At 34.6% G+C, this 12,434-nt stretch overlaps 1 protein-coding gene across 1 annotated transcript in view; it reads right to left on the reverse strand.

Annotated features, from left to right (window-relative positions):
* Positions 1-12,434, reverse strand: part of LOC308431910 (uncharacterized protein) — a gene marked incomplete at both ends in the record, with an annotated part of 176,624 nt that overhangs the window by 62,186 nt on the left and 102,004 nt on the right. The window contains 4 exons of the mRNA XM_080931510.1: positions 2,067-2,160; positions 4,020-4,090; positions 9,198-9,267; positions 9,353-9,381. Coding sequence (XP_080787636.1) covers positions 2,067-2,160; positions 4,020-4,090; positions 9,198-9,267; positions 9,353-9,381 — 264 coding nt within the window. The remainder of the gene's footprint in view (positions 1-2,066; positions 2,161-4,019; positions 4,091-9,197; positions 9,268-9,352; positions 9,382-12,434) is intronic.

Below are 12,434 nucleotides of genomic sequence, written 5' to 3' on the forward strand. Positions count from 1 at the left end.
GGATCAAATTGTTCTTCCCTTGGTGGTCGTGCCTGAGGACAGAAGATAACCTCTTCAGGTTCAATATCCCAACTGTTTGGCATCTTAGCTAAGGTTACTTGCTGTGACTCCTGGGAACCTTCCCCATCCCAGGCCTCTGAGAACTCCTAGAGATCGCCCCCCATTCCCAAACACTGAGGAAACTATAGATTTCTATTTTTTCCCAGGCCCTCTGGCCCTTTGTTTCTTCTCCAGAACTAATCCTGACATGTCATTACTCTCCCCATCCCATATCCTACGCAGTTCTCTCCTTCCATATGCCTCCTATTACTATTTTATTTTCATCTCTATGTAATATTAAAACCTTCTTGCTTTTGTGTTCCTACTTGTTTAGCTTCTTGTTTAGTGGGGTATATCATGGATATCCTGTCCTTTATGGGTAATATCTACTTATCATCAAGAACATATCATGCATGTCCTTTTGGGTCTGAGTTATCTCCCTCAGGATGATATTTTCTAGTCCCATCCCTTTGCCTGCAAAATTTATGATGTCCTTGTTTTTAATAGATCAATAAATAGTATCCCATTGTTTAAATAAACCACATTTTTGTTATCCACTCTGCAGTTGAGAGACTTCTAGGTTGTTTCTAGTTTTTAGCTATTATGAATAGAGCTGCTATAAACATATTGGGGCATGTGCCCATGTTGTATCTTGGAAGATCATTTGGGTATATGGCTAGTAGTGGTATACCTGTGTCTTTAGGTAGAATAGTTTCCAATTTCTAAGAAATTGTCAGATTGATTTCCAGAGTGAATTACAACCTTACAATCACAACAACATTGAAAGCTGTGTTCCCCCTACTCAACGTCCTTGCCAGCATGTGTTGTCACTTGAATTTATATTATCTTATCCTTTTTATTGGTATACAGTAGAATATCACAGTTGTTTTGATATACTTTTCCCTAATATCTAAGGAGGTTTAAATGTTTCTCAGCCATTCAAATTACCCCCTTTGAAAGTTCTCTATCTTTGCACCCCATTTTGTAATCAGATTATTTGGTTTGTTGGAGTCTAACTTCTTGAGTTCTTCATATATATTTGGATATTATCCCTCTGTCAAATGGAGTCTTAGTGAAGATCTTTTTTCCAATTTATAGACTCACTCTTTCCTATTAATAGTGTCCTTTGCCTTACAGAAGCTATTCAGTTTCATGGTGTTTCATTTATCAATTGTTGATCTTAGAACAAAGACTACTGCTGTTTTGTTCAGGAAATTGTCTCCTGTACCAATAATATTTCCCACTTTCTCTTCTGCTAGTTTTAGTGTATCTGATTTTATATTGAGATACTTGATCCACTTGGACTTGAGTTTTGTGCATGGTTTAAAATACTGATCTATTTGCATTCTTTTACATACACAACTGTTCTCTGAGAATTCTTCCACATACTGTCCTCTGAGAGTCTCTATTCAGCAACTGACTGGAACAGATGCAGATACCCACAGGCAAACATTTGATGGAGACTCCCTATGAAAGAGTTAGGGGATGGATTTAAGGCACTGAATGGGATTGGAACTCCACAAGAAGACTCACAGGATAAAATAACTTGGACTCATCAGAGCTCTCAAAGACTGTGCAACCAACTAAAGAACACACAGGGGAGGGACAGAGGCCATGAAATACATGCAGCAGATTTGCAACTGAGTCTTTATGTGGGTCCCCCAACAACTGGTCACAGCTGTAGCTCGACTGTGGAACCCATTCCCTAACAAGGCTTCTTTGTCTGGCATCATGGGAAAGGACACGCCTATAACTGAAGAAGTTTAAAGAGCCAGGGTTGGGGTCATATGCCCAGAGGGAACCCACCCTCCCAGAGGAGAAGGTGAGAGTAGAGGCTGGGAAGTTCACCTTTAATCGGGAATGATTTATATAATATTGAAGATTCATGGAATACATAATATACTATAACATATTCTTATTTCTTAAAGCACTTTTTATAGGCAAGACTTTTAGCTAACAGTATACTGCTTACCCTGATTTAAATCAATATTCTTTGAAATTGCTTAGTTATTATACATAAGTCTTACCTTTCTCTCCTTCATTTAGAAGTTTATGTGGCCTTTGAGTTAATCCTAATGACAAATAAGGACTAGACTTCTGCTGAAGAGTCATAAAAGAATTCTGGTAAAATCAAGAACAACAGTGGATTCGATATGAAATTTTAATCATTTTTGTGGCTAAGTACATGAATTCCATTTTTAAAGTTAGATATGCTTGAAAATAAAATCAAATGATTTCTAAACTTGAGCGGTGAGGCAGGAGTGGGTGACTAGGCAGAGGAGCACCCATATAGAGGCAAAGGGGAGAAGAAAGAGGGGGATGGAATAGCGGGGTTGTGGAGATGTAACCAGGAAGGCAGCTAGCATTTGAAATGTAAATGAATTAAATGATTCATAAAATTTAAATTAAATTAGAAAAACAATTTCAAAAATTAAGAATACAGTAAATAACATGTTTCTAGACAGTTTCTGTGTTTATTTCTATAAATATTTATTCTCTACTAAACATGTATATATAATAAATAATAAAAGAATCCTTTCAGAAATGTTTTTAATTTTAATTGAGATACAATCATTAAATTTTACTCTTCTTTTTCTTGCACCACTGCCCACATGCCTCTCTCCATTTTCTCCCTTTGCAAACATGGCTTCCTTTTGGTTGTTGTCATAAAGTAGTTGAATGAAATGGTGAAATGATAAAGATTTGTGCATTTGTCTTAAGTAGGAGAGTAGAGATTCTAGACATATTATACAAGTTTTTCCATGTTTTTAAAGTCCAAAAATTAGTTTAATGAAAACCTGAGCATATTTTAGTAAGTGTTTAAATTAACTCTGTATAATAGGATGCTTTCTTCCACTTATAAGAGGAATAAACATGGCATGAAACCTGATCATCTGAATCCCAGCCTCCTTTCCAATCTCGGTTCCTAAAGACTTAAATTATAGCCAGTGGTGGCTTTCTTTTCTCTGCACTCACGCCCTGATGAATCATTTTCAAGGTAGCCATACTCACACTTCTGAAAGATTTTTCTTTTTCTTTTTCTTTTTTTTTTTTTTTTTTGTGGAGATGCATGCCTTTATTAATCACCTCACATGAGAGACAGGGGGAGAAGTTTATTTGTGAAGATTTTTATGAATTTAAAGCCATACTCTTACTCTGACTCCCACTATTAAAGAACTTATATTAAAGATGAGTAGTTTGTGTGTGAACTCAATCTGATTTTAAGTTACTTCATTATTTTGTTAAGTGGACTACATCTCATCTACTTATACCTGCTGTCTCACTAGCTGTCACATGTAAAATACTTCTAAAATACTAAAAAATAGCGGAAGACAGTTGAAAAAAAAAAAAAAACATGCTGGATGTAACTTCTGTCTTTGCTTTGATGAAAAGAACTGGTGAGAAACTTCATCAGGGAAATGAAAATGGCCCTAGGGAGAACTCCAGCACAATCTATCCTCTTTCCATATGATACTCTACCTATCAGTTTTCTGCAGATACAGATAGTGTAAAGAACCCAATTATGTTTCTATATTAGAGCAGGCTCTAACATATAATAATGTCAACTAATGTTTTGCATTGTAATTTGGTTATTTGGTTAATTTCCCCAGTCAAATGAAAGAATAAGTTATGAAGGTATAAATTGGAGCTTATCAATGGGGAGTCAATGCAATATTGCTCATACTTTCAAGGGCTAAGTAATAGCAAACACACTACTTTCTTTGATTTTATGATAGAAGAATATAGGGAGGAAGCCTATAGTATAAATAATAATAATAATTTAAGAAAAAAATTAACTATGTGATAATATAGATTCAAATAAAAATTTAAAATGTCAACTGTATAAATGTCTAGAAATCAAAGTTTGAACTATAAACTATTCTCTCCAAATACCTGCCTAAAAAATATTTACCTTAGCCTGTGCTACAATGTTTATAAAGCAAATATTAAAGTAGAAATTTAAATTTAAGTTTACGTACAGATGACTGTATACTTTCATTGTCATCGATTTTTCCCTGAAAATCCTCTGCTTTGATTTTCCAGTCTTCTTCTATTAAAATAAGTAGACATATAATTAATTCAGGAAAATTAAAAGTAACATGTCGAAAGTATGAGTATGCCATTGTAACAATACAATAATTAAGATTTATGAAAACTAAATTTTTGTCTCCATATTTTAAAGTTTGAGTTTATTCTTACTAGGGGTATTTAACTTATGTACAAAATGAATTACTAAGAACTTCAAAATAAATATTTTGCAGTTTAAAAGTTTTCTCCTTCACACATAAACATATCAAATATCCATTCACATATTAATGTGCCTAATATAACCACATCTTTAAAATGTCCTCACTGTAAATTTCTCTGGAAAGAGAATCTGTCTTTAGTGAGCTTCTGTCAAACCTTTACATGCTATTCACTGAACATACTACAATTTCCACATGATTGTTTGATACATTGTTTTATTTTTCACAAATCCACTTTATTTACTTACTCTCTTGTGGCTGACATTAAAAGGGAGCAGGCACTAGGCCTGTTATTAGACAAGAAGGTAGGGTAGGCAGGAACAAATCTTTAGAAAGTGGAAGAAAGGAGAACCAGAAGAGGAGGAGGAAACAAGACATAGATGATGCTCTGTACAAGTCTCTGCATAGATACAGGATGATTTGTCTTGTCTAGATGGGCAAATTATATCATATCCTTTGACTCAGAGTTTGCAGTATGGATATTTTGTGGAGTGTAAAGTATACTCAATAAATCTGTGATAAAGCCATTGCTAAATTACAAGTTTCAGGAATGGCCTTGCACTACACAACCGTCCAGACATACTTTGCTTTCTTGTTTTAGAAGCCCTGTTCCCAGCACACCTCAGAAATTTGCCCCCGAATGAAAATTGAAAACAAATAATTTTTCCTACTACTCAGTATCAAGGTTTTATCATGCCTCTCTTTTTTAACAGTATATGCTGTTCTTTACAATGCTGTTGGCATTTCATCCAAAAATTCTAACTTACAATGTGAATTATTTAATTATAGGTTTTCTTATTAGACTGAAGATAATTCTTTTATTTCAACGTTGTGTAAAATGACTTCAAGTTAGAAAGTCAGTAGTTAACTACAGATTCCAAACTAGTTTCTGAACTCTAAATTTAAAAAATAAACCACATGACATGGGTGAAATTTTCAGAGAAATTGGATATTTTATAGTTATGTGAGAATTTATGAATTACAGTGGAGACAGGAAAAGGTCAAAATGTAGGAGCAAAGCAGAGCAGGAAATATTGGTGGGTAGAAAACTCAGTCTGGAAATGCATACCAAGTCATAGAAAATGGCAGAAACAAAAGAGCACCATAACAACAAAACACAACACAAAGAAAAACAAAACATGGAGGATTTGTAAACTTCCAAGCTAGCACAGAGAATAGGAAAAGTATTAGATGTTCATGAATCTCTCATAATGATGAAGACTATTTTTGATGCCTAAAATAATCAATAAGAGAATCAATGACTAACACATTGATTATTTGAAAAAAGTCAATCATATGCAGACATTTTCATAAGTAACTAAAGTAGAATGCCAGTCTATGGGCAGCTGGTGATTTGCAAGGCTGAGCATCCATTTAATGTGTGGATGATATTGACTAGGAATGGCATGGTGTCAAAGTGTGAGAGATAATAGTGAAGTTGATAGAGTCTATAATGATGTTGTGGTTTTTAATTCAGAGATGCTAAAATTATCCCTTAGATCTTAATTAGAAACAATACAGAAAAATGACAATTGATGGTGGTAAGTGTAAATTGAGGTCCCTTAACAACCATACACTGTCATTACATTATGAGCTAGGATGTGATTGCATTTCATGGAATAAGTAAGTTGTATATGTTCAGACTACTTTTCCCCACATACATCAATGCAGATTGAATTAATTTAAAAAGTCTTTAGGAACACATGCTTTTTATGTGTTATTGGATTGTGGAGAAATTGAACACCAGATAAAAGTTTTGTTTAATGGCTAAGGATATGAATAGCATATGAAAAGCCCTGACTGCTAAAGAAGTATATAAATTCAATGGCAAAATCTTCCAACAAATAGTTGGAAGTGAATTACCAGACAGAACAACACCCCTTCATGTTAAAAGTCCTGGAAAGAACAGGAATCCAAGGTCCATACCTAAACATAATAAAAGCAATATACAGCAAACCAACAGCCAACATCAAACTTAACGGTAGGAAACTTGAAGCAATCCCACTAAAATCAGAGACTCGACAAGACTGACCACTCTTCCCCTACCTATTTAACATAGTACTGGAAGTCCTGGCTGGAGCAATTAGACAGCAAAAGGAGATCAAGGAGATACAAATCAAAAAGGAAGAGGTAAAAACATCACTCTTTGCAGATGATATGATAGTGTGCTTAAGTGACCCCACAAATTCCACCAGAGAACTCCTACAGCTGATAAACAAGTTCAGCAAAGTGGCTGGATATAAAATTAACCCAAAAAATCAGTAGTCTTCCTATATTCAAAGGACAAACATGTGGAGAAAGAAATTAGGGAAAAGGTACCCTTCACAATTGTCACAAAAACTATGAAATACCTTGATGTGACTCTAACTAAGAAAGTGAAGGACTTGTATGACAAGAACTCCAAACCTCTAAAGAAGGAAATCGAGGAAGATCTCAGAAAATGGAAAGATCTCCCATGCTCATGGATTGGAAGGGTCAACATTTTAAAAACGGCCATCCTACCAAAAACAATCTACAGATTCAATGCATTCCCCATCAAAATTCCAACCCAGTTCTTCATTGAGTTGGAAAGATCAATGTGCAATTTCATCTAGAGTAACAATAGACCTAGAATAGTGAAATCTATCCTCAACAACAAGAAAACATCTGTGGGAATCACTATCCCTGACCTCAAGCTATATTACAAGGCAATGGTGCTGAAAACTGCATGGTACTGGTATAGAAATAGGGACTTGAATCAATGGAATAGAATAGAAGATCCAGAAATGAGCCCTCACGTATATGGTCACCTGATTTTTAATGAAGGAGCTCTAAACATTCAATGGAAAAAGGAAAGCCTCTTCAACAAATGGTGCTGCTCCAACTGGCACTCAGCATGCAAAAGAATGAAAATAGACCCTTTCTTATCTCCTTGTACAAAGTTCAAGTGTAACTGGATCAAAGATCTCCACATTAAACCAGATACACTGAAACGATTAGATGAGAAAGTATGGAAAACCTTAGAACACATAGGCACAGGAGAAAATTTTCTGAACAAAACACCAATGGCTCAAGCTCTAAGGTCAAAGATTAACAAATGGGACTTAAGGAGATTGCAAAGTTTCTGTAAGGCTGAGAACATTGTCAAGAATACAAAACATCAGCCAACAGAATGGGAAAAGATCTTTACCAACTCCACATCAGATAGAGGCCTCATATCCAAGGTATACAAAGAACTCAAAAAGCTAGACACCAGAGAATCAAATAACCCTATTAAAAATGGAGTACAGAGCTAAACAAAATGTTCTCAATTGAGTAATATCGAATGGCTGAGAAACATCTAAGGAAGTGCTCGACATCCTTAGCTATCAGGGAAATGCAAATCAAAACAACCCTGAGATTCCACCTCACACCAGTCAGATTGGCCAAGATCCAAAACTCAGATGACAGCAGATGCTGGCGAGGTTGCGGAGAAAGAGGAACACTTTTTCACTGTTGGTGGGGTTGTAAACAGATAAAACCGCTCTGGAAATCAGTCTGGCGATTCCTCAAAAAATTCAAGATAGTACTACCTGAAGATCCAGCTATTCCACTTCTGGGCATATACCCCAGAGACATTTCAATATACAACAAAGATATATGCACCACAATGTTTATAGCAGCTTTATTTATAATAGCCAGCAGCTGGAAAGAACCCAGATGTCCTTCAGTAGATGAATGGATACAAAAAATTGTGGTACATTTACACAATGGAGTACTACTCAGCCATCAGAAACAATGACTTAACCAAATTTTTAAGAAAATGATTGCATCTAGAGGATATCATCCTGAGTGAGATAACACAGTCACAAAAGAACAGACATAATATGCAGTCACTGATAGTGGGATGCTAACCCCAGAGGCTCGGACTGCCTCAGAAACAACTCACAGACTGTGTGAAGTTCAAGAAAAAAAGAAATGAAAAGAAGAGAAAACAAAACAAAACAAAAAAAAGTCATGCTTAATCCTCACACACCAAGACAACGTTGACTAATTCCTTGTTGCACCCTGTTTTACATGTACTTTTTGCTCATTGTAACTAGTAAGACCTTAATGCAGAGTATCAAACCTTAAAAAAAAGATAAAAAAAAGCCAAGCACTGACATAATTGTATTTGTATACATTTATGCAAAAATGTTTAAAATTTTTTTCTTTTATCTTTGTTTTTTTAAATAAAGTTTAAAAAATAAATAAATAAATAAAAAATAAATATTTAAAAAAAGAAAGAAATAAGGAACTCAAATGAACAATGAGATATGATATAAATATTTTTAAGTCATTTTTTTCCTCTGTGAAACAGATTTCTTCTGCAGCTTAGAAAATGACAGAAGAATGCAGTTTACTGTGTTTTATCACATAAAATCTAACTACCCAGCCTATACAGTGAATGAACAGGGGCATTGAGACAGAATACAAAATAGAACACAATTCACAGATAGTAGTTAACTCACAGAATGTACTACCATGTTAAAATAACACACAATTATAACCAAATACACAAGTTCCTTGTATACAGGATTATTCAAGGTCTCTGTCTCAGGTACAGTTATGGACCACCACATACTATCTAGAGTAAGCACTTTCAAACATCATATAATATGCATTTTTCCTTAATAAACTAAGACCATTATGCAAGATATTTGGCCTTCCAAATTGGAAACATGAGTAAGCTGACCCCCAAAAGTAAAAACATTTAATTAATTCTGATACCTAAAATTAATAATAATATGAGAACCACTTATTTTTTTAAATGCCATGAAAATGATAATTTGATCATCTATTCCAATTTCCAGCCTTTTTGGGAAGGGAGCCATGTCTTAGATTATGTATGCCTATAAGTATGAGAATTTCAAATGTTTTAAGTAGTTGCTGCAAAGGAAAGACACGATTTACCTGCTGGGAATTCTTTTCCACACATCACTGCTGATTCCTTAGTTGGAACATAGTTCTCTTCAGTGGAAGACTGTGGGTGTTACATAAATGGTAGTAAATAGGACTATGTGTTATATATTATAAACTTAATGAAACAATAGTAAAAAAATCAATACCTCTTTTTCAGGATAGTTAACAGAAAAATCTAAAAAAAAAGGATATAGTGTCAGTTAAATACAAATATTTCTAAGTTGGTTTGAATTTTGCCTGTAGCAAAAATGCTAAAATATTATCCTATTAGCTTTGGAATTTATAGTGAAATTTGGAGACTTTCATTTTAGGTATTTTGTTATAATTTGCTATACCATTATAGTTGATATACACTTAAAACAAGGTTTCACATTTGTTTAAATAAAGTCATTGAAGAATAATATTATCTAAATAAACATAAATAAGTGCACATGTAATACCGTGAGGTTTATAATTGAAATGAATCAATCCAAGATGGTAGAATGAAACTGGAAGGTATTGGCATTGCTAATCCAGATAGTAGCAAGTCACACAGCACACCACCAATAAAACTTCAGGGACATTCACCTCAATATACTCCAAATATTTTCATATTTTATTGAAATTCAAATCACATTGAGCACTCACAAAAATACAATAAAGGCATAAATAATTTCTTATTAATAAATATGGACAGACCAATTAAATATTTATGCACAGAATAATTCTGATTTAAATATCATTTTGTAAGTATATTCTGGATAGATTAAGATTTTGTTTCATCTTTTATCTCTCTGTTATACATGTGAATTCTTTAGTAAGTGGTTCTAAGAAAGCTTGTGAACTTAAAAAGCATAACATTTTGATATTGAATTAAAATTGAAATAATTAAACATGGCATATCATTCCCATATATTAAAAATTAGAGGTAACTACCACATACATATTGGTTCTTACCCATATATTTTCTATTTAAACTTTGTAAAGCCTTTGTCATGAGACCTACAAAAGGACCTATCACTATTACTCTGCTTATGAAACATTTTTAAAGGGGGAGTAATTTTATTAAATTTCTCTCCTTATATTTTAGGGAAGGCTGAGGAGGAAGAGGAATAAAGATTGTTAAAGGCAAAGAGAGACTTCAGTTGGTCTGGATGAGTTTGGAGTTAGGCACTGGAAGACCTATCCCTGACTCAGAAGTTATCTCTGATCTATGAATTCTCTGAAATGAAAATTAATTTTCACTATTGGAGTCTCACTGAGTAGATAACCACACTTATATTTAGGCAGGCCTTAAGTCTAGACTATAAAAAAAATGACTTCAGTGACACTTTGTAAGCCCTTGTTTCATATTCTTTTATCAGAAAATAATTTTTATTTTTTATTTTTCCATACAAATGTTGCATATATATTATAATAGCTGGTGGTTTATGTTTCCTGGGTTACTGTGCGTGCAAACATGTGTTTCTCAATATGTGTTTCTTGGGCTTTTTCTTTGCATCTTTGGCTTGTTTGTTTTTATTTGATTTCATTTCATTTCCTTTTATTTTAATCTTTTATGTTTCTGTATGTATTTTAATGAGAGAGAGAAAGCAAAGATGTGATTTTAGGTAGAGAGGGAATTGGGGGAGGATCTAGGAAGATTTGGGAAAGTGAATAATGTAATCAGGATGTTACCTACCAAATTTTAGCTAAAAGAAAACCTTCTAATAATTATACACCTAATAAGTGCTCCTCTCAGATTACAGAAATGCTTCTTTGTTCAGTATATAGCGACTAATGCAGAATCACAATGTTTACGATGTGTATTAAACGGGGCTGTGGAATACTCATCCTCTAAAGAGACATCTATGTTACACACACTCCAATCCAGGCTTGGGGATAAGTCTAAGAGGAGATAGTATAGTGTTGAAAGATTAGAAAGGCAGCATTGGATGCTCTTCCAGAGAACCTGGGTTCAAATCCCAGCACCTACGTGGCAGCTCACAACTATCTGTTATCCCAGTCTTTGAAATCCCAGTCTTCTACATGTGATAAAACACAAATAAAACACACACACACACACACACACACACACACACACACACACACACACACACACACAAATTAATAATTAAGAGTAGAAAGGGCAGAAGCTGTAGATGTCTACAGGTCAACTTCTCAATGTACATTGGGGCAGTTGTATATATACTCACAGTCTTTGTAGTAGCATGCAGTTTGGCTTATGTGACACTATCAAAGGTGTAACACAACATTGCATTAAACTATTGTGGGTAATTAATGCACTTTTAGGGATATTCTTGTGATTGTTAATAAACTCTATTATTTCATAAATACATAAATATTTATAAAATATTTATATATTTAAATATTTTATATACATTAAATTTTTCTAAATATGCTCATAATAAACACCATAGCTCAGACGAAGTTCTGGTTGCTTCCCTTCTATAGAAAATTGAACGGTGCCTTCTAATACTTAGAAAGCAGTTATCAGGGAGAATTAACTTATATAGGGTCTAGTTTGGGGTAGGGAGGATGCTGGCTCTATTCTCAGAACTAAAAACTTCTAAGAGGAACTTCTTAAACACAGATTATTTCCCCTTGTTATAATCTTGATCTCTTTTATTTTTTACTTTTTTACTGGATACGTTATTTATTTATATTTTAAATTTCACACTCTTTCTCTGTTTTTCCTCCAAAAACACCCCTATCCTATAAGCACCCCCCCCAACTTCTATGCTTCCCCACCCACCCACCTACCCATTTCCACCTCACAGCCCTGGCATTTCTCTACACTGGGGCATTAGACCTTCACAGGACCAAGGGCCTCTCCCACTGTTGCCATATAAGGTCATCCTCTGCTACATATGCAGTTGGAGCCATGGCTACCTCCATGTGTTCACCTTGGTTGGTCGTTTAGTCTCTGGGAGCTCTGGAGGATCTATCCGAGTAGTTGATGGGCTGCAAACCCCTTCAGCTCCTTCAACCATTTCCCTAACTCTTTCATTGTGGTCCAGTGGTTGGCTGTGAGCATCCACATTTGTATTGGTCAAGCTATGGCAAAGCCTCTCAGTCAACAGCTATATCAGGTTCCTGTCAACAAGAACTGTTTGGCATCAGCAATGTTCTCTGGATTTGTTGTCTGTATGTGGGATGAATCCCCAGATCTGGCAGTTTCTCGATTGCCTTTCCTTCAGTCTATGCTCCAAATTTGTCCCCATAATTTCTCCTGTGAGTATTAAAATT

The sequence above is a fragment of the Micromys minutus genome, assembly GCF_963924665.1.
Source record: "Micromys minutus genome assembly, chromosome: 17".
Lineage (NCBI taxonomy): Eukaryota > Metazoa > Chordata > Mammalia > Rodentia > Muridae > Micromys > Micromys minutus.